The sequence below is a fragment of the Giraffa tippelskirchi genome, chromosome 5, assembly GCF_054371585.1.
Source record: "Giraffa tippelskirchi isolate mGirTip1 chromosome 5, T2T-mGirTip1v1.2.pri, whole genome shotgun sequence".
In the NCBI taxonomy this organism is placed as follows: Eukaryota; Metazoa; Chordata; class Mammalia; order Artiodactyla; family Giraffidae; genus Giraffa; species Giraffa tippelskirchi.
The window spans coordinates 92,646,474-92,671,529 of record NC_137279.1 but is presented as its reverse complement, the minus strand read 5'-3'; the positions used below and the strand labels follow the sequence as shown (position 1 = coordinate 92,671,529).

General features: G+C 56.5%; 2 protein-coding genes across 8 annotated transcripts in view; one reads left to right on the top strand and one right to left on the bottom strand.

The window, feature by feature from the left end:
• Positions 1 to 486: 486 nt before the first annotated feature.
• Positions 487 to 18,107, bottom strand: INSRR (insulin receptor related receptor). 4 transcript variants are annotated; one of them, XM_081494141.1, is made up of 23 exons: positions 18,051 to 18,107; positions 16,942 to 17,098; positions 13,167 to 13,718; positions 11,266 to 11,569; positions 11,029 to 11,171; positions 10,691 to 10,835; positions 9,620 to 9,834; positions 9,221 to 9,347; positions 7,186 to 7,424; positions 6,806 to 6,973; positions 6,518 to 6,713; positions 6,280 to 6,321; positions 5,982 to 6,202; positions 5,589 to 5,725; positions 5,342 to 5,504; positions 5,002 to 5,107; positions 4,260 to 4,312; positions 3,848 to 4,077; positions 3,061 to 3,171; positions 2,773 to 2,932; positions 2,345 to 2,474; positions 2,089 to 2,223; positions 487 to 1,587 (listed from the first exon to the last, which is right to left on the bottom strand). In XM_081494141.1, exons 2-23 carry the CDS (start codon positions 17,021 to 17,023, stop codon positions 1,344 to 1,346), a joined length of 3,903 nt encoding a protein of 1,300 aa, XP_081350267.1. In that variant the 5' UTR covers positions 17,024 to 17,098; positions 18,051 to 18,107; the 3' UTR covers positions 487 to 1,343. The 4 variants fall into 4 exon arrangements, with proteins under 4 accessions (XP_081350267.1, XP_081350265.1, XP_081350268.1 ...); XM_081494139.1 differs by lacking the exon at positions 18,051 to 18,107 and adding an exon at positions 17,693 to 17,777; XM_081494142.1 differs by lacking the exon at positions 18,051 to 18,107 and adding an exon at positions 17,693 to 17,753 and having other exon boundaries at positions 5,342 to 5,501.
• NTRK1 (neurotrophic receptor tyrosine kinase 1) overlaps positions 6,483 to 25,056 on the top strand; it is a 31,654-nt gene continuing 13,080 nt past the window's right edge. Inside the window, exons 1-5 of one of the 4 annotated variants that reach the window (XM_081494145.1) lie at positions 19,219 to 19,501; positions 22,762 to 22,836; positions 23,119 to 23,190; positions 23,350 to 23,442; positions 24,803 to 24,871. In XM_081494145.1, the coding sequence (XP_081350271.1) occupies positions 23,420 to 23,442; positions 24,803 to 24,871 (92 nt within the window). In that variant the 5' untranslated portion in view covers positions 19,219 to 19,501; positions 22,762 to 22,836; positions 23,119 to 23,190; positions 23,350 to 23,419. Of the gene's footprint in view, positions 6,612 to 19,174; positions 19,502 to 22,761; positions 22,837 to 23,118; positions 23,191 to 23,349; positions 23,443 to 24,802; positions 24,872 to 25,056 lie in introns of those variants that run through there. The other 3 variants (XM_081494146.1, XM_081494143.1, XM_081494144.1) reach the window with 3 other exon arrangements.

Below are 25,056 nucleotides of genomic sequence, written 5' to 3'. Positions count from 1 at the left end.
ATAACAGCAGGGAGCCAGACACATAGACTCTGCTCTGACGTGTTCCCTGCCCTGGCAGGGGGGCATCCAGCAGGGACTGGTAATGTCATCAAGACCCCTCCTCCCCTACCCCACGTTCTGCCCACCTCACGTCTGTCCTGAGAGACCCCAGGAAATGTCTATCCAGTGGAAACAGTGAGAGATGACCTAAAGATGAGGTGTGGGGGATGGGTTGGTGAGGCTGGGAGGCCGGATACAAAGGTTCCCCTGCCGGGCTCAACCGCTTCTGGCCGCCTGAGCCACAGATAATAGCAGGATTGTCCTGCTTCACTGCCATGGCAACCCTGGCTGCTCAGGTCCTCATGGAGGTGGTGTTTGACAGCAGTGTATTTATCCTGTATCGCTGCCTCAGGGTCACCACCTCAAGTCCCCAAGGAGGGAGGGAGGAAGTTCATCCAGTGTTAAGACCATATAGATGGAGAGATAATGGGCTGCCCGGGACCAGGGTACAGACAGACCTCGGCCTTTATTGTGCCTTCTCCAGTCTTCCCATGAGAGGCGGGGGTAGGGGGCAGGAGTGAGGGCAAGGAGGAAGCAAGGCTCTTAAAGCCTTAATAACCCCAGGGTAGGAGGGGGATTGAGGGGAAGGGCCTGGGAGAAGGGGTGAGTCTGCACCGAGGGAAGGCCCTGGAGAAGAGGAAGGGGGAGCACCAAGCTTGGGGACCCTGGGTGAGGCAAAGGAGAGGAGGGGGTGAGGGCAGGCCTCCAGGCCAGGCTGGGAACCCACTCAGCCAGGTCCCTGCATTCTCCCCACATGCGCTATGGCATGAGGCAGCGGGAGGAGGTGAGACACAGTGGTGCAAAGAGCGGTCATCTGGGCGCTCAGCCCCAGCATCCCAAACACGGACAGAGAGGCTTCCAGGCCCGAGTCTGGTGGCTCATCTGGTTTCTAGCGTGTTGATGGCGCCGGATATCCACAGGAGCGCCAAAACCGACGGTGGGGTCCCCAGACCCTGCCTTCAGAGCAGACCGGCCCCTCTTTCTAGTCTGAGTAGGCTCTCTCACTCAGAGCGTCTTGTCCACCGTCTAATCTCCACTCTTGCTGTGGCCTTGTTTACTTTCTCATGGAGAAGTCAGATCCCTGAGAAAATCTGTCCTGCCATGACTCAGCTGTGGTCTCCCTGTCACCCCCAACCTGTCCTGCTCCTGCTCTGTGTCTCCTTCGGCTGTCTCAGCATGGGGGCTGGGGTGTGAACGTCTCAGCCTCTCATGGCCGCAAAGCTTAGGTCCCTTCCTCTCTGTCCATGGGAGGTCCCTTCCTCTCTGTCTGTGGGAGGCCAATCAGCCAGGGAACGGGGTGCCCCTCAGTGTCCTGGACCCCCATTCTGGGGACTGAAGGCTGAGGAGGCCTCTTTTGGGGTTGGGGGGGAGTCAGGCTCTGCATCTGTGGGCGGCAGGGAGGCCCGGGCCCCCCGGCATTCTGGGCTATGATAGAAGGAGAGGAGGCGGAAGGAGGGCCTCAGCTCCTCCTGTATGCTGTCCAGGATGTGGGTGAAGGTGGGGCGCAGGCGCGGGTTCTGCTGCCAGCAGCGCTGCATCAGCTCCTGCCTGGTGGAGGCAGGGGACAGTGTTAGGAGGCACGCCTCCTGCCTCCTGCACTGAGAGGGTCAATCAGTGTGATGGAGGGGTCATGGAGGGGATCATGGGGGGAGTGTGTCTGCTCAGATCTGTGCTGTGTTTAGTTGCTCAGTCGTGTCCGACTCTTTGCGACCCTATGAACTGTAGCCTGCCAGGCTCCTCTGTCCATGGGGATTCTCCAGGCAAGAATACTGGAGTGGGTTGCCATGCCCTCGGCCAGGGGATCTTCCCAATCCAGGGATTGAACCCAGGTCTCCTGCACTGCAGGCGGATTCTTTACTGACTGAGCCACCAGGGAAGCCCGCTCGGGTCACAGGGGAGTAAATGGGGGTTGCGGTGGGGATTTCAAGTTGGAGGGCTCAGAGCTGGGGATCAGTGTAAGCCCGATCAGTAGAAGCCTCAGAGACTCCCAGGGGCGGGGCAGATGTGGGCAGGGCAGGGCCAAGGCAGGGCCAGGCTGGGGTGACTCACAGCTGAACGGGAAAGCTCTCCAGCTCTTCCAGGACCCCACCGTCCATGACGAACTTGAGCACCTGCTCATTGGATAGGCCCTGGTAGGGTTGTTCAGCCAGGGTCACGATCTCCCAGAGCACCACGCCAAAGGACCTGGGAGGACAGGGAGGAGGGCCTGAGCCTCGCATGCTTCATGCAGCTCAGCACACCCTAGGGAGTGCATCCCAGACCCTGCCTCCACACCCCCGAACCCCCTGCTCCAGCCAGGCCCCACCAGACGTCAGAGTGGGTGGTGAAGATTCCGTCTTTGAGGGACTCGGGGGCCATCCAGCGCACAGGCAGCAGCCCCTTCCCGCCCTTGCGGTAGTAGTCTGTCTCATACACATCTCGAGTCATCCCGAAGTCTGGAAAGTGAGGGTGGATGGGGTGTGGGGCAGCAGAGCCATTCACCAGCTCCTGCCCCAGAAGTACCTCTACCAACCCCCTCCACCTCCACAGTCTCCAAGAATCCTGGAATGTAAGGGCTCCAAGGACCTCAAAGTTCATCCCATCCAAATCCTGCTGTCCTCAGATGGGGAGACTGAGATCCAGGTCAGGGGGTGATCAGGGATAGAGCTGTGGGACAGGCCTGGGTCTTCTCAGGCCTTGCTTGGGGGAGTCTCTCTGCCCCGGCTGCCCCCACCTGCCTGGCCCCCTCTGTACCCCCAATCTTGACGGTGAAGTCCTGGGACACCATGCAGTTCCGGGCCGCCAGGTCTCGATGCACAAACTTGTTGGCAGCAAGGTAGGCCATGCCATCCGCAATCTCGCCAGCCATCTGGATCATATCTCCCAGTGCTGGCCGTGGGAGCCCAGGGTTGTTCTAGAACCAAGAGACGGGCTGGTGAAGCAGGAACTTGAGGCTGTACTCCTGCACAAGGATTATGCCTTCAACTGCCCAAGTCCTTTCTAATTCCCCAGCCCCTCACCCAGAAGCTTCCTGGTCCCCACCTCTGCCTCGGGCCGCAGAGATCGAAGATGGCTCTTGAGATCCCCTCGGGTCATTAATTCCATGATGACCAGAGTTGGCTGGCCCTGAGACACCACACCCAGGAGACGTACCTGGCATGGAGAAAGAGCCTGGTTGCAGGTCTGCTCAGCTCCCTTTGACCCACCTGGCCAAAACCTTGTTCTGCTGTGACCACAACCTGACTCAGATACCAACCCTCCTAACCCTAGCCATGACCATAACCCTCATCTTGACCTAACAATGACCTTGACCCTAACCCATGATCTTTTTTAAAATAAAATATATTTATTTGGTTGCTGCTGGGTCTTAGTTGTGGCACATGGGATTTTTTTTTTTTAAGTAGATGGCACGCAGGATCTTTAGTTGTGGCATCTGGGATCTAGTTACCTGACTAGGGATCGAACCTGGGCCCCCTGCATTGAGAGCATGGAATCTCAGCCACTGGACCACTAGGGAAGTCTCCCTAATCCATGACCTTAATTGTATCTATCATCTCAGTCTTCATGATTGGCTCAATTCTGACCTTGATTCCAGTCACCCTCCTAATAATGCTCTGAACACTCAGTAATTGACCTTCAACCATGACTGATCTCAGCCCTAGCCATGATCCTATTATAGCCCTACCATGACTTTTACTCCAATTAGGATCCTGACCACAGTCCCAGTCCTGGACTTGATGGTGCCCTGACCTCATCTCTGATCTTTTCCCTCTAACCACATGATCTTCATCCTAATTTTGACCCTGACATTGGACTTGACCTTCCTTACCACATGGTGGCACTTGAATGCCTTCATGACAGAGGCTTCCTTGAGGAACTCAATGCGTTCTCGTGGGCTGGCCAGCTCATTCACGGTCTTCAGGGCCACTGGCGTGGGCTCCTCTCCAACCTCAAGTCCTTGTGCCAGCCCCTCGTATACCATCCCAAAAGAGCCCTGGCCCAGTTCTCGGATTATGGAGATCTGCTCCCGAGGCACCTCCCACTCATCAGGGATGTACACTGAGAGGAAGTGGGGGGTCACAAGCAAGGATGCTGCTCTCTGCCACACCTCCACCCACCCTCTTCTCTTCTGAAGGGCTCAGGTTCCAAGGCTGCCTTCTCTGGGATGGCCTGGAAGTCTGTCTCTTCTCCCCTCCGGTCTCTCTTTCCCACACCACCTGTCCAGCCACCCCCAGACCTACTGTGAGAGGCGCTGAAGTATTCTGGATTCACAGAGGCATACAGGGTGCTGTTTCTGCAATGGGAGGTGAGGGGGGTCAGCCTGGAAGGGTCCTCGGGAAGGAAGGAGCAATGTCAGAGGACAAGGAAGAGGGATATTCCAAGGAGGAAGGAAGTTACTGATCCTATCTTATCTCTGGTCAGGGTGACCCCTGGGGAGCCCCAAGGACTTCCCAAGCTAGTCTTGGTCCTAGTTCTGGGATCTGGGATCTGACAGGCTAGGAATAGGGAGGACAAGAGTAGTGAGGTTCTGGTCTCCTCAGCTAGTCCTCAGAACCAGCTAATCAAAGTCCTGTCCTCAGTTCCCCCTCATATTCAGCTCCAGGGGGATCTGACATCAAGAAGCCCAGGACACATCCTGAGATTTCCTGCTTCTTTCTCTGCTATGATTGGACCAGTTTCATTAGTTCTCAGGCTGAGAGTGTGGTGACCAACAGTCCCAGTATGCCCAGACTGAGGGGTTTCTCAGAATTTGGGACTGTTACTACTAAAATCAGGAAAGTCCTGGGCAAACGTGGACAAGTTGGTCACCCTAATTAAAAAGTATGTCTCTTTCCTCCAGGTATGTCAGTGCCCCCAGGGGAAGAGTTACTGTTTCTAAGGAAGTCCTTTTTGCTGTCTCATCTACTACCATCTGATTGCACTGATGTTATGATGAGGGCTCAGGGAAGAAGGGGGTTGGGAATCAGTGGGACTTGTCATCACCTCTTCTTGCTGTAGAAGAAACCAAGGGCAGCAAGAATGATGAGCAGCATGAGCCCCACAGGGGTGACAGTGAGAAGGACATGCAGCCCCCCGGAGTCTTCTTCCTCTGGTGGCCAGAAGACAGCAGAGGGTCAAAGATGGAAAAGTCAGAAAAAAAGAAAAAACAATAATAATGTAAAAAGATGGTGAAGTCAGGGGGTCAAGGACACAGTGGGAGATGAGGATGTGGGGCGGATGGGGTAGAAAGTGGAGGGGCCTGTGGTTTCCACAACGGGAGATGTAGGTGGGGGCCCAGGTGGGGCTGTTTGGGAATACAGGTCTGAGACAGAGGCCTGCATACCTGGGCCAGGGATGTAGAAAGCGACACTGTCTGTCCAGGAGCCGTTGCCAGCCAGTGAGGTTGCCCGAACTCTGGCAGAGTAGTTTCCAGGAGGCAGCAGGGCCAGGTGGACACCCCCAAATTTGGCGTATCGCAGGCGGGACACACACAGCACTGTGGCCTCCTGAGGGCAGCACAGAATAGCTGGCTGGGAAGAGGGTGGAGGGACAGACTTGGGCTAGGTTAGGGTGTCTCCTGGGGTGCCTACCTCTCCCAGGCGGCGGTATTTGATTTCGTACTTGAGAATGAGTCCATTGGGGTCCGGTGGCTCAAGCCAGCGGAGGAGAACACTGCTCTTGCTGCCTGCTTCCCAGGCCACTTTTCCTGGGATACCATCAGCCTCTCCTGCAGGAGAGGCCATCGGGCAACCCGACTACAATTATTTCGTCTCACCTTCATGTTCAAACGCAAGGGGGCTAAACTGGGAGGTTCGAGGAAACTCTGGGAATATGGGGACTGGCAGGAGTGAGCAAGGAGAGGCCCTGAGGTTGGAGGGGGCAGGGAGGTGAGAGGTTGTCAAACTAGCTAATTAGAGCACTAATTAGATAGGGTCCTTGGAGTCGGTGTGTGGGCAGGGTAGAGCTGGGGGAGGGTCACCTACTGTGGGGCATGGTGCGCGCAAAGACGAAGGTGGCCGCGCTGCAGCCCACGGTGTGCGCCGCGTGGTTGCAGGCATGGATGTCGATCCGGTACTCTGTGAAGTGGCGCAGTCCACTCAGCACTGCTCGCTCTCGGGGCACTTTGTCCTCTTGAATCTTGAAATCCGAGCTGTTTCCCCCAAGGCGGAGAGCCTCGGCTGCCCGTCGGCTCCTCCCTGAGTCCCTAGAGAGGGCGCAAGTCAGAGCCATGGCCCCGCCTAGGGAACCGCGCTTCTCGGCCCCTGCTCCGCCCCCGGTCACCTTTGAGGGCTCTTATTGATGGATGTCACCTTCCAAAGGGATCTGGGAAGACCAGAGAGGGCCCCGTCAGGCTCGCCTGGAACGCGCCCCAGTGCCCTCCGCAGGGGCGCACCGCCTCCAAACCCACCCACAACCCCAGGCCCCGCCCACAACCCCCTCCCCACCCCGCCCCTCCCCTCACAAACCCCGCCCATCAGCACGCCGGACTCCCGCCTGGCTTTCTCGCTCCGAGACGCACTTGGGAATGGTGATGGCGTTGTGTAGAAAGTTTTCAAACTTCTTCTGGAACGACGCCTCCTGTGCCTCCAGCGGTGGCAGGACCTGCCCAGGAGGTGGGTGCTGGCAAGGGCAGCAGCCAGGCTCCCTGTCGGCCTCGAGTTCCCGGTCTTCTCGGTCGAAGCGGGGGTCGTTGTTGCTGGTGGGCAGCCGCAAGCCTGGAGGGGCGGCGGGGAAGGAAGTAGTTAGACTGGCAGCGCTCGCAGCCCAACACCCCAACCCCTCTGGGCCGCGCCTCCTCCCTGCGCACCGCGGTGGCAGTAGTCATTGAGGTAGAGGTCTCTGTCCTCTGCCAGACGTTGCCACAGCACAAGGTAGTAGGTGATGTTTCCGTTGCGCTGGATGGGTGGCTTCCAGCGCACCAGCAGGTGGGAGGAGGAATTGGACGTGGAGATGACGTCCTGGGGCACTGTGGGCGCTGAGGGTGGGAGGAGGGTACAACTGAGGGACTGCAGATCCCCCTTTTAAATACTGTCTGGTAATGGGCCCTTCTCTCTGAGGTCCGGCCTCCCAGCCTCTATAGGCCAGGTGTTCAGTGACCCAGCTTCTCTATTTCTGGTGCCCGTGTTCTTCCATTCTCACTAGGGTCCAGGCATCTAGCTCCCACCCCCTTCAAAGGCTTAAGCCTACCTGCAGGTAAGGTTCGGAGGTAGACGATGGGGCTTTGGGCTCCTTGGTGGGGGCTGTCCTCCGCTGTGGTCAGTGTGATGGCCCGTACAAACACAGCATACTGTGTCCAGGGCTTGAGTGGGGCTAGGGTCACCCCCGGCTCCTGGGTGCGGCTGAGGGGCAGCTCCACATCCAGTAGGTTCCAGCTCTGGGCCCCACAGGCATCCGGACCTACGTACTCTGTGGCATTCTGGAATGGGCTGAACAACCCATCCCTGGAGTTGAGGGGCAGCTCATTTAGCCCTGCCCCCTCTTCTCTGAATCACTCCAAGACTGTCACTGTCATTCTTCTCCCAGCGTGTGCAAGGGCATTCAGAAGCAGATGTGGGTCTGCCCTTTGGGGCAGGTGCCCTGTTGGCATGACTCACTCACTGAGTGGATCTGCTCAGGGCTGCAATTGAGCCATGATCCACAGTAAGAATCTTCCTGCAGTGTGGGAGACCTAGGTTCCATCCCTGGGTTGGGAAGATCCCCTGGAGAAAGGAATGGCTACCCTCTCTAGTATTCTTGCCTGGAGATTTCCATGGACAGAGAAACCTGGCAGGCTATGGTTCATGGGGTTGCAAAGAGTCAGACATGACTGAGAGACTAACACAGACACACAGACACACACACACACACACCACAGTATATATCTCTAAGGGAGCACAGCCATAGCCACACTGCAAGGCAGATGCCAGGGGAGTTTCCTGAAAAACCTCTAAGACTGTCTGCCCTTTGAGTCCAAAGACAGCCATGTATAGTCACACAGAATGTGAGCTGCACAAGCCAGAGGTTGGGGGGGTGGCGGTTTACATTGCGGTCCATGGTAGCACTCCTCAATATGTGGACCAGAAGATTCAGCATTACCTGGGAGCTTGTTAGACATGCAGATTTACAGGCCCTGCCCAGGACTAGTGGAATCAGAATCTTTGGGGATGGGGCTCAGGAATCTGTTTTTAACAAACTGTCCAGTTCATCATGCCAGAGTCCTTCATCTTCTACTGAGGCCTAGGAGAGCCTTGGCCCTGTGAATAGATTTCTCTCCCCCACTCCCAGGCCAGGCCCTGTGTGCGTGTGTGTGTACTAAGTTGCTCAGCTATGTTCTGACTCTCTGTGACTCCATGGACTGTGGACTGTAGCCTGCTAGGCTCTTCTGTCCATGGACTTTTCCAGGCAAGAATACAGGAGTGGGTTGCTGTTTCTGACTCTGGGGGATCTTCCCGACCCAGGGATCAAACTTGTGTCTCCTGCTTGGCAGGCGGGTTCTTTACCACAGTGCCACCTGGGTTCCTTAGGCCCTGTGCGAATGAGCAACTAAGATCTTTCCATTTTAATTCACAGGAAATTATTCCAAACCAGGTAGCTCCCATCTTCCACCTACCATAAAGGGTGACAGTACTCTTCACTCCATCTGTCTCTTCTAAAGATTTCTATTTTTGAACCTAGCCATGCTTTTGGAGAAGTCCTTCCTGTGGTCTAACCACTATCCATCCTGCTATGGTCGGTATAGTCACTCCAAAGAAAAGAGCAGTTGGTTCTTGGTTGTCCCTGCTACCGCCCTTCCTCAGGCTTTAATGAAATGCTGGCAAAGATGTGGATAAAACTGGCCAAATTAGTGGGTACTTCCCAAACCGCTGCTGGGGCAGGAGCATGTGGTCAGTACAAAACATTAGCATAGTGAATTGAGCTTTAATTATCCAAGTCTTCCCAGCAGGGCGCCTCTCCTGGGCTTTCAGAAATCCTGACTGTCTTCTCTTCATCACTGGGTGAGATAAAACTGAGGCACGGAGGGATGAAGAAGGTGAGAGGAGAGCCAGACGTGAGCCCTACAATGGAGTGAGACTTGGGGTTCTTGGCTTTCTGGCTTTCTACAGCCCCGCAGGGCTCTGCCCTCACCTACCTGTGGTCAACAAATTGGCCTGGTCAGGCTCTGACCCCCAACCCTGCTCTGGCCCCACCCCGACGTGCCCCACCCACTGACCCCGCCCTCTTTGGCCCCGCCCCCGCCACTCACGACTCCTTGTAGTACACGATGAAGCTGAGTAGGTCGCGGGCCTCAAGAGGTTCGTAGCGCTCCCATCGCAGCAAGATGCGATTGGCCTCTGTCACGTTGGACACAAAGCGCAGAGTGCGAGTCTGGCCTGGGTGGGGAAAAAGGGGAACACCCGCTTTCGAACATGTTGAGAGCACCTGCTTGAGCCGCCTACTCCCAAGCCCCCACCCTGACCCCACAGCATCCTACTGCTAACGTGGCCTCTGAAGAGAACTTATCCCATCGTTCCCTTCAAGCTTCCCCTCCACCCGGGAGCGTGTCTGGTGTGTTTTTGTGTGTGTGTGTGTCTGGGTGTTCCTTGGGGTCCCTTCTCTCACTGCCAAGGTGCCAGGTGCCAGGGCTGGGGGTGTTGGGCCTTACAGGCAGCTCGGTCTCCGTTGGTGCGGGGGTTGATCTCAGCCTTGTTTTGCCGTCCCCTGGTGCCAGTCACCTCCTCCAAGCGGTAGATGTGCTCCAAGCAGAGGCGTGGGTTGAAGGCGAAGTATATCTTGCCCACAGGAATGGTGAGCCCTGCAGCCACCCAGGAACCCAGCTGCTGTAGGTTCTGGTTATCCAGCACGTACAAGGTGTAGTTCCTGGGGGAGGCCAGGGGACCTTGCTCTGCACGGCAGGTGGGGGCAAGGGATGAGGAAGAGTGTGTCTTATGGGCTCTTCCTGAAGGGGCTGCACTGGGGGCACAGGGGAGGAGGGGCACATGGCAGCCCACCCACACCGGTACCCGTGGGCCATTAGTACACACCCACTCTGCGCCACTGACCAGGAGTGTGACGTCCAGCAAGTCACCCACGTTCTGTGTTTTTCTCATCAGTGAAATGGGGTCAACAGTTTTTCCACCTTCTTCCTTCCTGCATCTCACATTAACTGAGCACCTGCTCTGTGCCAGGCTCTGTCCTGGCTTTGGGGACACAGGGCGGAGTGAGACTCAGCCTGTGGCTATGCCTTTCCAGCTGGAGTGGGGACACCCCGTGGGGGGGAGGTATGCGAGAAACCACTTGGCTGGATGATAATTTAAAACATTATTTTGAAAAATCCTGGCTACATTAAGGGTAAGCTTCGACTGGTAGAGGTAGGAATGGGTTTCAAACCCAGGTAGTTTGCTCTGCAGCTAAGAGGATCAGATGACAACAATTATAGGCAATCCATATAGGGTGATATGTAAATATAATTTTATGTAATTGTATATATTTTGTTTCAGGCTCTGTTTTAAGTGCTTTATACATAACAGCTTCAGTAATATTCTCAACAGCCCTAAGAAATAAGTAGTGTTATGTTAACCCCATTTTATGGATGAGAAAGTTGAGGACCAGAGAAGTTAACCTATCCAGAGTCACATAGTTAGTAAGTAGCAGAGCTCGTTCCCACACACTTGACTACAGTTTTGGGAATGTTGGGGAGGAGATATGATAGAGGAAACTATTTCTGACTCCTTACCCATCCACCATGGTGTCCCCCCGGATAAGTTTGAGGTTCTTGAAAAAGCCTAGGGACACGAGGGCAAAGGAGTGCTTGATTTTGAGGAAGCCAGTGATGGTCTCTACCAGTCCCAGGCTTCGCTGCAGCTCCAGCTCCAGGTTATCTGGGGATGGGGAAGACAGGACTGGAGCAGGGGCAAGGAAAGTGATGGGTCCATTGTGGGGGAGCTGGCTGGGGGCCCAGGGAAGGGGGCCCTCAGGGCAGGGACCCAGGATGATGGAAAGTGGTGCTTTAGCTGGGTCATTGTAAGAGGGTGTGGCCAGGAGGAAGGGTGTGGCTCTGAGGAAGGCACTAACAGCCTTGACGAAGGTTGAGGATGAGGCTCCCTTCCACGTGGGTGCAGCCCACCAGATCCTGTGCTGCCTGGACAGAGTCGATGGTCTTGGTGCCCACTTTGCACTCTTTGGGGCACAGCCCCTCGCATTTGTGGCAGAATATGCTAGTAGGGGCAAGCAGAGGATGTGGCATGAGCCCTGGACCAGTGTGGGCCTCCTCGCTGCTCCAAGGGTGCCCCCCACCCACCCGACACTCACCTGCTGTTATTACGGGTGAAGCCTGGAGGGCACTGGGCCAGACAAGTACCCTGGTGGATGCCGAAGGTGGAGGCGCGGCCAGGCACAGAGCGCAGGCTGGCACAGCGCTCTGCTGTGACACAGCGCCAGGACTCATGCTGGTAGGTGCCTGGCGGGCAGGCCCGGTGGCAGGCGCCCTGGAAGTAGAGGTGGCGGCAGGCGACACAGGCGCGGGGGTCTTCCGGCCGGCTGCAGCCTCCCAGGCATTCGGGGTGGCAGCACTCGCCCCTGACTGTGCAGGCCAGCCCATGGGGACAGGGGCACACTGTGGGCAGAGTGCTGCGTTAGACCTTACCTGCACCTCCTTGGTCCTGTCCCACCCTCTCCCCAAGGGCTAACACTCTTGGTCTGCACCCAGATCCGTCCAATTCAGATGACACTGGTCGCCAACTCTTCCTCAGATGGGAGCTCTTGAAGATACGGACCATGGCCCCTCTCTGTGACTACCCACCTCCCACAGTGCCTAGTCAGGGGTATTCCCACAGTGCCTATCAGTGGTATTGGAACTCAGGACCAAGCAGTGACCTTGTCCATCAGGGCTCCCGCTCCCCAGCCTGCTGTTCTGTCTAGGCCTGGTGCCCAGATCATCGCTGGGCATGGGGCCAAGGTGAAACAGCCAGCTTCTCTTGAGGAGTGAGGACTAGGGCAAGGTGGACCTGGGAGTGTGTAGGAGAAGGGGCCATCCCTGGTCATTTGATCCAGGCCTCTGCCCATCCCTCCTCCCTCTTCAGTCTCTGCCCTGGGTGGAAGGTAGCCCCAAGCAGATGTGGAGGGGTTGGGGCTGGGTGCCAGGAGCCTGGCTCCTTTGCACGGTGGCAGCTGGATATGTCTGTGGGAGCAATGCATGTGGCAGGGGTCAGCCAGGGCATGTTGACACTATATACCAGAGAGGACATGAAGCAGCTGTGTTTACAGCCAACAGAGAGACATCGGGGGGGGGGGGGTGGGGGCCCAGTGGATACAGCAGGGATCTGGTTACTCTTCTGCCCTGATGCTGAGGCACTGGGGTGAAGGGAGCTGACCTCCAGGGGCTGCATGGAAGGAACCCCAGCTTGGGGAGTGCAGATCTGCTCCCAACCTCTCAAGGTTCCCTTTCCCTCCTCTATAACCTTCACCTCCTCCTCCAACCATCCCCGCCTTATTCCACCCCTCCTTTTCTCCACTCTTTCCTTCTGCTTCCCCTCCAGGCACCTTACCTCCTAAAAAAGATCCCACATCACATATTTGTCCTCATCTGTCCTGTTCTTCATCTGTCACCTCCTCCTTTCTTCTTCCACCCAGCTCCCAACCTCCCTATTTCAGTACTGCCAGCCTGTACTATGGCCGTTTGTACCAGAAACAGAACTAGTTACCATGGTCCAGGCGCTGTTGTAATGTTTTACAGAACAGTTTGTTCCTCATCACAACGCTATGATCATTTTACAAATGAGGAAATCGAGGCACAGGGAGGCGAAATGAACATAGCCAGTAAGTAGTAAAGCTGAGATTCAAACTCAGGACAGTCGGCTTTGCTCTTGACCTCTGCCTCATATTGCCTCTTGTGCAGCTGCCTTGTATCCATTCATGCTACTCTTCTCCCCCATATTCAACTTATACTTTCTTTTACTGTCTCCATGACTACCTGATACTGTCTTATGCCTACCCCTTGACTACCTGATGCTACGTCAGTTATTTAACTTTTCTGAACCTCAGTTTCCTCATCTGCAAAACTGGAATAAAGACAGAACCTCCCTCATAGGATGAATGAGGGTTAAAATAAATAGTGTCAGCAAAGTACTGACACATACCATCTTATGGTTGCCCAGTGCCATCTGCCTCTGTCCTCCTTGTGCTCCCTGGCCTTATTCTATGCCAGTGCCCACCTTTCTGGCAGTGACTGGAGGTCCAGCACCTGTAGTCAGTGTGCCCGCTGAAGGTGGTCCTGCCACAGGGCTCACCGGTGGCGCCCAGCAGGCCGGGGCACACATCGGCACACTCCTCGCCCAGCTTGTTGCCCACAATGTGGTTGGCACCAGGTGAAGGCTGCAGCAGGCCCCAGTCAATGGTGGAGAGATGGCACAGCTCCTGGTTCTTCTCCACACGCACAGCCCCACGCAGCACTGCCCCCAGCGCTGGCAGCCCCACATCCCGCATGTGTGGCATCTCGAAGATGACCAGCGCGTAGCCCAGGAAGAGGCGGGCACCGCGGATGACCGCCAGGTTGGGGAAGAGGTCACGCAGGCTCTCCAGGCCATAGACCCGGAAGAGCAGCAGGTAGTCGGTGACCTGGGTGAGGCGTGGGAAGCTGAGGCCACGGAAGTCCTCGCCGGTGGCTGTGAACATGAGCAGGATCTGCAGGTGGCCCTCCACCACGCTGCAGTTTTCCAGCCGCCGCAGCTCTGCCACCTCTGAGCGGATGTCCAGGCTGGGGCACACTGTGGGTACAAGCGGCAGGTAGCCATCAGTACAGCTTGGGCCAAGCACCCCATCCTACCTGGCAGTTAGGGAGGAGGGAACCACACTGGGAGGGGACATTAACGCAGAGTCAGGCTCTGTGGTGGGTATGAGGGGAACCTTCTCTCTGGGCTTCAGAGGCTTATCCGCAGCTTAGAGGATCCCCACCAGAGGAGCCCACCTAGGCAAAAGTGAGCCCCCGAACTTCCCTCCCAAACTCACATCCCCTTGTCAGTTGACCTCAAATTTCTTCTTGCAGTCAGACTCCAAAGTGAAAGCCTCCATGATTCCTTTCCTTCTCTAACCCCCACACACTGTGAGCTCCACCTTTAACATATATCCAGAACCACCTTCACTGCTTTCACCATCATCTTCTCCTGACTTTACAGTAATAGCTTCCTAAATGGTCTTCCCACTTCCGCCCTCTCCCCTCTCTCTTCTATCCTCCACTCCACAGCCAGAGTGGAAACACATCATACAAGTTGGATCACACTCCTCTGCCACTCACAACACCCCAGTGGCCTCCATCTCACTGATGAAAAGCTGAAGTCCTTACCACAGCCTACAGGGCCTCTGCACCTCTCCCACTTTATCCCCTTTTTCTCTCTTCTTCCGAGATACCGGCTGTCTTGCTTTTCCTCAAACAAGCCTGCCAAGCTGCTGCCTTGTGGTCTTTGCACCTTCTGCTCCCTCTGGCTAGAACACTCTTCCCTCTCAATGGCTCTCCACCTCTTTGAAGTCTTTGCTCAGATGCCACTTTCTCAGTGAGGACTTCTCTGATCACCCTATTATCTCCTACTCCCTTTCCTACTTAGTTTTTCTTCAAATGCTTAACACTGGCTAATATACAATTCACTTATTTATTTTGTTTATTGTAAGCTCTAGAAGGGCAGGGATCACCATGTAATTCATTGCTGTGTCCTTGGTGCCTGATATAGTGCTTGGCACAAAACTGGTGCTCAGTAAATATTTGATGAAGGAATGAATGAATGAATTCTGTGACTGAGAAGCAATAGTCTGAGCTTCATACACTCCCCTTCTCTCCCAGGCCTCAGGAAGCCAGAACCTTGGTCCCAGCATCTGTTTACTCTCAGAGGAACATTCCATGGCTCCCCATTGCCAAAAGTTCAAGTTTAAATTCTTCAGCCTGACATTCCAGGACGTTGATAAACTGGACCCCACTAATACCTTAGAAGAATTCCTTGGCCTGTTAACCCCTCAGTTCTTGTCCTGAGAGCCTCAGGTCAAGCCCCCCTTCCCCGACCCTCTGACCCTGAGTTAATTATGTCCCCTTCAGGCTCAGCTGAACTTAGTCCAGCACTCACTCCAGAACACCTGGGGTATTGCTGCAACACTGCTTTCTATCTCTCTGTCACCACTTCCAAGGAGGGACTCTCCTGTGGTTGGGGCCCTTGTCAGTCACCATGGTGCCCAGTTCAGGGCAGGAAGCACTGGGCACTCAGGGGTTGTGAGTTGAATCGCAAGTCTGGATCCCAAGTCTATTCCTCCCTCAAGGAACTGGGTGTGTCTGCATTTTTCAGGTCCCAGGACCCTGGCCCCATTTTTCTTTCTTTCTCCAAGTCACCTAGGACAATTCCCCTAATAGGCTGGATACCTGGTTCCTTCACTCATTTCTCCCAAGGATACTTTCCACGGTCCTCACTCAGAAGATTCAGGTCTGAATCTTTTGGTTTGCTAGTCAAGTCCTGCTAACGTCGGCAGCGTCCACTCCATCCTCTCCTACCCAGCCCTCAAGCAACATGGCAGGCATCTTAGATACCCAGGCCCATCCCCGTGATGTTTTAAAGGGGGTGGGCAGGATAGGCTGGCTCCCTGGGGCTTACTTCATACCTTCTTCCTGTTGTCATTAATGGTCCCTGTGCTTAGCTCTACCCAGCAACTGTGTGTGTCTGAGCACTTGCAGGTACACATGCATACACACAAAGAGAGGGAGGTGAGAAAACACTTCTAGTTCCTCTAGGCAAAGGCCAATCAGGCTCTGCAGGCAGATGGGGGGGTTCTTTCAGGAGCCCACATGCCAATTCCCATCATGCCCTGGCCTCTCTAGGGCTCCCCTGATGGGAGTCATTTGGACAAACAAATCTACCGACCTTCACAGGTTAACCCCTGCCTGCCTCCCCTCCAGACAATGCCCTGTGCAGAGCTGCACTGGGAACCAGACATCTGGGTCCCCTGACCAAACACCTCCCTCCCTCACATCCCAGGGGCGTGCTCCTGTCCTGACAACTGTGCTCCTGGCTGGCATCTGCTATGCCCCATCCTGGTGCAGCAGTGGAGGAGGGGAGGGGTGCAGGCGGTAGGGCTATGCCTTGCAGGCAGTGCCTCTGGGACCAGCAGTCTTCTGGGGACTCTGTACCCCAACCCATTCATATCACCCCTCTGTCTCTACAGGAAGGGGAGACTCTGCTCTGCCCCTGGAAGCCCTCAGTCTGAGGGCATCATGTGACCCCTGAGGCACAGAGCACTGGATTCCTGAGCTCCCTCAGTCTGGAAGGGAATGGTGGGTTTGGGGAGAAGGACATCTCTTACTCCTTCTGCCTCTGGATCTTCCACTCTCAGCATTTTTTTCCTCTACCTGCCAAGGCCCCAGCACCCCCATGAGAGCCACTTCATCTACGTGGTCCCATCCCCCAAAACTACACAGTGTTTAGCCTGGGGACTAATTTAAAGCAGCCCCCTAGCCCAATGGATGGGCCCTCAAAGTAGGGGACACAGGACAGGACCCAGAGGCAGGAGTTCAGGACATCAGTCTAGCTTGACCTTTCAGCTCTCTGAGCTTCAGTTTCCTGTCTGCACAGTGAGTTCAGTTACTTAATGGTGCCTAGTTCTCAGTTCCTTCCCATCCTGGCCCCCTTTCCCATTCAGCAGTTCTTGAAATGACCTCTAAGACCACCTCTCCCCCATTTTGGTTCTCATTCAGGCTTTACTAGGATCACTGTTTCATAAGCAGAAATGGCGGACATCTATCCATCCTTCGGTTTCAAGGAACTGAGGAACTGAGAGGAAAACACCCTTAATGTGGGAAACTGACTGCTTTCCCTGGTGGGAAGTCCTTCTGAGAGCTACCCCCAGTCTTCATGTCACAGTAGGGAAATAGATGCATTCTGGGTGGAAATTCAGTGTTTGGCTTCCCAGTCTGCTGGGAGGGAGATGGGGCTCCAGGAGACAGGGCTGGGGACTCACCCTCTCTGGTGTCCAGGCCAAATCCCAAGGAGAGGACTGCAAGCAGGCAGGCTACCCATGGCCACAGACTGGGCACTGCCATTGTCCTGGTCCTGTCTTGTGCCCAGTCCTGGCTCCTCTCCAGATGGCTCCAGGAAGTAGAAGGGTCTGACGGATCCTAAGGGACACAGAGATGCAGGCTTCAGAGGGAAAGGGAAGGGAAGGGGCAGAACGACTAAGAATCTTTCATAGAGATGGCAGGAGACAGAAAAGAAGTAATGAGAGCCACAGAGACACAGACAGTGACAGGCTGCTGGAGCCAGAGACTCAGTGAGAACCCAGAGACAGAGAGATGAGGACGGAGATGCAGACAGCAACCGGGAGACTCAGGCTTCCAGGGGGAAAAAGTCACACAGGGTGCTGAGCAAAAGACAGCGCCAGAGGCCTGGTCAACCCCGAGGGCGGGGGCAGAAGCCCGGGGAACTGGCCGAGAAGAGCAGCGGGGGTCCCGGGGCGTGCGGGACTCTCCTGGGAGAGTCGCCCCGGAACCCTCCGGGCGCGCTTGGCTCCCCAGCTCCAGCTGGCCGCGCTGCCGCGGTATCTCCCAGGGCGGCACGCAGCGGCCGCGCCCAGCTCCCGCTTCCCCGCCCCAGACCCAACGAATTGGTTTACTGGGACCTCTCGGCTCTCTCCGCCTCTCCCGCCAAGCCAAAATATTTAGCCTGACAACTCAAGGGTGGACAGATCTGTTGGGGAAATAAGGCCAAAATACCGGGGGGTGGTAGGCCTAGAACAGAGCTCCCCCCAACCTGGCTGTAGCTGCGGTGGGTCCCTCCACCCCCGCCCCTGAGGACTTCTTCCCAGGTGGGGTGCACGGCTAGCCTGAGCGGCAGAAAACGGCCCCCACCCCCGGGGAACGGGTGGTTCTGAGTTCTGCCACCCGCTGCCTTGACACCTGCGGGGTAACTAAATAGCTTGAAACCTGGCGGTTATACGACCCGTCTCCCGAATAGCCAAGCCCTTCGCTTCTCCGAGGCCCTCGAAGCCTCCTTAGGAGGCTTTTGGCGCGAGGCTCTGTCACAGTTAAGTCCCTTGGTTCCAACCAAAATCGTCGTGGAAAGGGCAATCACCCCGTGGGCTCCTCCTCTGTCTCGTCACCTTCCTGAATTCGGGCTGCTCGGTGGATCGGTCTCTGTCTCTGTCTTGGGGCATTGGGAGGAAGATGTGTTCTGGGGCCCTGGTGGGGAAAACTCTCCCCTCGGAGGGCTTCCTTCGTGGGTCCCTTTAGAATACCTCCCCCAGGACCCCTCTTCCTTCCCCTTTCCCAGGCATGAGGCCCACGGGGTGAAGGGGCTGGGACCCGCCCTCTGGCTGGTGCTGGGGACCAGGGGCTTTCCGGGTGCACGGCCTTCCTGGACCGACTTGTCCCCAGCTCCGCCCGCGGGCGGCTCCCGAGTCCGAGGAGCTAAGAGAAGATCTATTAATTTCTCCGCGCAGAAATCGATGCTCTTGTCAGAGCGGCGATCGATGCCTGCCCAGCCCAGCTTGGCCCTACCCTGCCTGGGGGCCAGTGCTGGCTGGCCCGGGTCAGTGGCTGAGGCTGGGTCGCCAGGCGCAGCCCAGTGGGGGGCTGCAGACGCGCCCGCACCCACCCAACTCCGGCGGAGCTCACCCCTTGCGCGCGGGCTGCCAGCGCCACCCTGTGGTCTCTTCTGGAAATCGGCGTCTCCGTTCCCCAGTCTCCGTTCTCCGGCTGTTTGGGGGCGACACCATCTCTTTCTGTCTCTTCTGTTTTTCCTTCTCCAGATCCTGCGTTTGGTTTTTTGCGAGTCCCTCCCCATTTCTTTCTAGGGTTTAGGGAGTATTTCCCCTAATTTATCCCAAGTGACATGCACACTTCCTCAGGTACGCGCACCATGCGTAGTGAGAGGTGAGGCCGGGGGCTGGCTAGGATGACCTGGGCTACCACCGTTTCCAAGCTCAGTCATCTCCCCTCCCCGCTAAATGCAGCGGCTCTAGGCTGGGAAAAATAATGTATCAACTTTCCAGTCTCCTCATTCCCAGCAGACACCTCTGAGGCTTTCTGAAGCTGCCCCTCCACATCTACTGGAGCTGGGGGGACCTTGGGGGAGTAGGCTGGCGCAGGGGGCCTCGGAAAAGGGTTGGGGCAGAGTTCGCGACTTAGAAGAGGAGAGGGCGGGGTTGGAGACAGAAGGGGCGGGGCGATGCCAGGCGGAGGCCTCTGGCCCCGCCCTTTCCTGGCGGCTGGTCTTTAACACCACCCAGCGCACATGTCGCGGGAGGCCCGGCAGCGGCTGCTGCAAGCGCACAGACGGCTGCCCGGCCGCAGCGAGGCGGGCGCCGTCGCGATGCTGCGAGGCGGACGGGGCGGGCACCCCGGCAGGCACCTCCGGGCTACGGGGCCGGGAAGCCTGCTGGCCTGGTTGATGCTGGCATCTGTGGGCGCTGCATCTTGCCCCGATGTCTGCTGCCCCCACGGCCCTTCGGGGCTGCGCTGCACCCGGCCGGGGGCCCTGGATAACCTCCGTCACCTGCCAGGCGCCGAGAACCTGACGGAGCTGTGAGTGTCTGGCGAGCCAGGGGGCGCGGGGACAGGCGGGCATAGCCGTGCCCCGTGGGCGCGGACTCGCCGCTTTCGTGCTAGATCAGGAGGGGCGGGTGCTGCGAGAGACTGATAACACGCAAGTCTCGGCTGTGCCTTGATTTTCCTCTGCTGCCCTGACAGCCTCCGCAGTTACTGCCTGGACTCTGGGCTCCGGGCAGCTTAGGTGCTAGCTTCGAGGAGAGGAAGGGGGGGCTCTCTGTGGACCAGATCCGAGAGAGCCCAACCTTCTAGAAACCGCTTTCTGGAGCTCAGCCACGAGCCCACCCTCTGCCCTTTGCCGCTGCTGCTGCTAAGTCGCTTCAATCGTGTCCGACTCTGTGCAGGAGGTGGTTATCTGCAGAGAACACTCCCTACCCCCAGTTTGGTACCCTTACCATTTTCCTTTCCCAGGGATAAATCCGCCCTTATGCCCTTCCCTGTCATGACCAGGCAGTCAGCTCTTTTCTCTTGAATTGGAAATTGAACTGAAATAGGTGGGAGGCGCTGGGGGGCCATAGCTTGGTGGTTGAGCTCTCCTCTCCCCATTTCCACCATCTCTCCTCCCCACCACGGCTTGATTTGGAGGTAGGAAATGAGAACCCCTCCAAGCTCCCCTCTCCCCATATCCGTCTCCTTCACCACCCTTTTCTCCCTACTTTGGGTAGGGAGACAGAGCCCTTGCTGAGAGATTCTCCTCCCTTCCAGACCTGAAACTGGGAGGAATTGCCAACATTTGCAGTACTCTGATATCCTGCATTAATTGGTTGCAAAATACTCAAGTACTTTTTAGCAGCTGGTGAAACCTATGGGAGTATTCTATAATAACTGGCTTAGAGATACTCAAGCATCATATGATGGTGTCTGGAAAATACTTGAGAATTCTATGTGGCTGGTGGGGCCAGCAAGACTTCTAGAAGAAAGGACCTGCTAGAATATCCTCCTCCTATTAGGCCTGGGGTTAGACAGTGGGCAAGGAACCCTGGCCTCATGCAGTAATAGCCTGAAAGGTATCTGTGGCAGGAGCCATCAATGTCTGGAAGTGACTTGAGCAGCCTACGATAATTGGCACTGAGTTACTCGGGTATCTTGTGGTAATTAACGGGAAGGTACTCAATCTTGCTCCCTAATGGCCCTAGGGAGGCCAGGAGGAGAGATGGCCTTGTCTTGGTCTGAACCTAGGTTTCTGCATGATGGGAGGGAGGTCTGAAGTCTAGACTGCCACCTCCAGTCCTGTGCATTTATCACTCTGGATCTTCAAAGCAGGGTGCAGGCTCTTGAATGTTTCCCATCAGCACTCTCTTTTCCTGATTCCCTTTCAAGCTCCTAGTGGGTCCAGGAGGGGGGAAGTGGGAGTGGGGAGTGTGGATAGGTGGGGGCTGGAGGCTGGAAGACATGTAGGGTGTGAGTGGAGCTGTCCCTCTGGGTGGGGCAGCAGTCTAACCCCTGCCTCCATCTGCAAGGTCCCCTCCTCCTCCTTCACCCGCAGAGCTAACGAGGAGATAATGGACTCGAATAGACAGATTGATTATGAATCCAAACGAATGAGGCAGCTTTGAGCACGCTGCCTGACAGTTTGCACATACTCGGCCACCCTACCTTCTCACTCCCTCCCCGGGTCCCTCACCCACTCCTGAGGTCCCTACACCTCTAGGCTCTCTTGGCAGGTGCAGGGGTTGAGTGGGTAGGATAGGGACCAGCTCTCAGAGTCACTGGAATTTACTCCCTAGACCTCAGGGGACTGATGACCTGACACCTGGGTGTCCTCCAGGGGCCAAGTCTGGGAAGGGCTAGCAGTGTGTGTATGTGCGTGGGGGTGGTCATTCAGGCTGGTCCTGGTTCTCACAGGTTGAGGAAAGCACAGGATAGAGGGAGAGAGTTCTGAGAACAGGCAGTGAATCAGGAGCCCCTGTATGTGTGTGGCGGGGGTGGAGGCCGTTGGGGGGGACATGACATGCCCCTGCAAGGGCAGCTGACTTCTCAGGAACTCCCTGGCGTGTGAGATCCAGAAGCTGGGCAGGGCCCCAGGGCAGCAGAACTCCCCCAGCTCTGCATGCCTGCTTTTACTTCTTTCTTTCTCTTCCCCCTATCTTGCTTTCTCTGGCTCTCTGCACTTATCTCTCTGTCTCTCTGTCTCCCTTTTCTTATCTGTCTTTCTCCTTGTCTGTCTCTGTCTCTCTGCCAGTCTCTTCCCGTCAGTTCCTCTTCCTAGGTGTCTCTGTTTCGCTATCTCTTTGTTTTTCTGCACACTATCCCCCCAGCCTTCCCATTGCTCTCTCACTGTATGAGACAGCCAGTCGATGCCTCTTCACCGTTTCCAGCTCTGACTCCCTTCTCTCATGGCCCCTTTCTTCTCCCTGAGTCCCTCCTGGGGCAGGGAGGGGCTCAAGGGGTCCTTGACTGACAGCCTGTATGCCTGTCACTGGCTTTGCTGAAAGATGCCAGGGTAGGGGGGTAGAGAATGGAGGGGTTTATACTTGAGTGTGGGGAGGGGCCAGTGGCTTTGAGGGGGAGAGGGTGATGTGTGAGTGTGTGTATGCGTGCCCAGTAGCATGGGTGAGCCCAGACAGTGGTCTCTGAGCGGGTGTGTTTGGGAGCGTGTATTTTCATGGCCCCAGGCCTTCCTTTGTGCTGGGTGGGGCAGTGGCAGTGATGAGCATAGGCCCCTCATGGAAGCGAGTGTTTGAGCATGACCCCCCATTGTTGAGCATGTGCAGGAGAGGCTCTGTGTTTAAAAGCAGGATGCCAGGCTGCGAATGGACTCATGTGTGTCTATGCATGTGAGTAATGCCCACACATTCTCACATGCATGTACATGTGTGTGCATGCGTGAGCTATGTGGCTATGTGTGTCTATATGGGAGAGTGTGAGCGTGCACATGGGGATGTCTGTGGGTTCACGCATGTATATGCTGGTGTATGTGAGGAGGTGCATCTCTGTGTATATCGTTACACATCTCTGTGTGTGTGTGCTTGAATGTGTGAGAGCATGCATGTGTGATAGTGTGAGGATGCAGTCATGGGACTGTGCGACTGTATGAAGCTGTGGGTCTCTGTGCGTATGTGGATGCATGTGGGTGGGCCTGCCTGTGCATGTGTACATGTGTAAACAGGTCTCTGTGTGACTGGATGCATGTGGGTGAATGTGGGCACATGTGGTCGGGAGGCAGGGAGGCAGGTGGGTGTGGGGACTTGAGTGTGGACCTGGGCCCCTGTGATTCCCATCCCCTCTCCCCACAGCTACATCGAGAACCAGCAGCATCTGCAGCAGCTGAAGCTCGGTGACCTGAGGGGCCTGGGGGAGCTGAGAAAACTGTGAGGGGCTCCACACAGGGCCTGGGGGACCAGAGGTTCAGGGAGGGACCTAAGACCAAGGGTGCTAGGGGCCTGGGAGGACCTGGGTGGCTGAGGACTGAGAGGCTGGCTGGTCAGAGAGCTTGGTGGCCTCAGGGGTCGAGGGTTGCCGAGGAAGTGTTTGGGGCTGGGGTGGGGAGAGGTCCAGGGCTCAGCACTAGAGACTGGGGGGCTGGCATGGGTGGAGAGCGGGGGCCCAGGTAACTGCCCCCTTCAGTGTTGATCCTGCTGTGCCCTCCCCAGCACCATCGTGAACAGTGGTCTCCGTTTTGTGGCGCCAGATGCCTTCCATTTCACTCCGCGGCTCGGTCGACTGTGAGTGACCGGGGCTGGGCAGGGCGGGCTGGGGAGACACCTAGGCTTGGGCGGCTAATGGGCTTGGCCCTCCCCAGGGCACTGTTCTGAGGACGGCCCCAGCCTGGTCAGGGAAGTCATCACACCCATTCTCCTGGGCCTTTTTCTCATCCACTTCAGGGATGGTGATCCTCTCAGCTCTCACCCTGCCAACTAGAAGGTCCTTCTTGCTGTCTCGCTTCCATGCTTCATGCTGCAGGACACTTCTCATAGGTGCCTGCCTCGGTTTTCTTCCCGGGGTTCAGACACACAGCAGTCCAAAGGGGGCAAGGATCAGGAGTGGGACCCTGGGTTCTGACCGGGACTCTGTCTCCCAACCATTTTCTGACCCCTGGGATGTCCTGGGAGCTAGGGGAGCAGATCAGTCACCTGGCATACTCCCCTGGGAGTCACAGGTACCCCTTTTGTAGAGAAGGGGGTGTGGTCAGGAGAGACCTACAAAGGCAAGACCCTTAGAGTCCCTGGTAAACCATCCCCTGGCCTCCTGAGGGTAGGAGTTCAGCTCTTCCTTCCCACCTCGGGCAGGTGGGGAGATGGGAAGTGTGGTGGGAGCCTGTGACTCAGGGAGTTGTGCTGGGGACTCTAAACTCTCTGTTGTGTCCTGTGATTTAACAACAACGACAGGATAAGGTGACGTTACCTCCCTGACTAGGTGTGGGGGCTTCAGTTAAAAATGCTTACTCAGTGACACCTCACAATACTTATTGTCAGTGAATCTTCACCGTTAGCCTGGTGAGAGAGGTAGTGTCATCCCCATTTTGTAGATGAGGATTCAGAGAATCAGCCAGGTTAAGTTTCTGGGCTGAGGTCATATAACTGTAAGTGGCAGGACAGAAGTACATTCAGCTCTGCCGGGTGTTAAAATGGGTCTTGCTGATCCCTGTGTGGTGGCTACTCTCCAACTCAGCCCCCACACGCCAAAAGACAGCTAGGCAAGGAGAAGGGTCAGGGCAGGCCCCTCAGAAGCAGACGGTCCCAGGTGTGGCAGCCTGGTGCAGGACACAGCGTCCTGGAGCCAGCCCCTTGCTGAAAAACTCATTTTCTCTATCTCTACAACTAGGGGCTGGGGGCCTGGGGTCCCTTTCCTTAGTCCTTGAGGAGGGGAAGGAAGGAGGGGTGGGGAGGGGACCTGAGGAAGGACTCTGAGTTCCGAGGCATCCGGCAGAGGGCAAGCGAGTGTGGGAGCCCATTCTCCCCTCCTCCTCTGGCCCCATCCTGGGCTCAGTGGGAGCACAGATGGAGCCCCTGCCCCCAGCTGGGGCCTCAGCACTTTGCCAGCTGGGGCCAAGGGTGGGGGAGGGGGAGCGGCTGTTCCTTCAGACCCCCTCCTCCCTGGGGTCTGGGAGGGGGTTAAGTGGGGTTAACCCTTGTTGTCCCAGGGAGATGATGGGACTCAAAGAGCCTAACCAGTCCCCCCACCCCAGTGCCTCTCCCGTGGGCTAGTTGTAGTTGCCAGGGCCGGGGTAGGGGAGCCAGATGTCAACTTCCTCCTGGCTCCTCCCCTCGCTCACACTGGGTCAGAGTGAGGTCGGGTCGCTCAAGGGGTCTGTCTGCTCTGTCTCAACTCCTGCAGGAATCTCTCCTTCAACGCTCTGGAGTCTCTCTCCTGGAAAACGGTCCAGGGCCTCTCCTTACAGGAACTGTGAGTGTGGGAGTGTCCAGGGGCAAGGGCAGCAAGTGTGTGTGTGTGTGTGTGTGTGTGTGTGTGTGTGTTCTGTGTGGGCCCTCGAGGGCCTGTTCATCTCTGTGAAGGTATGTCACTATGTCTGTATGGAACTGTTGCGGGGGTAGGGGGTTCTCTGTGGGGATGGCATGTTTGGCTGTCCA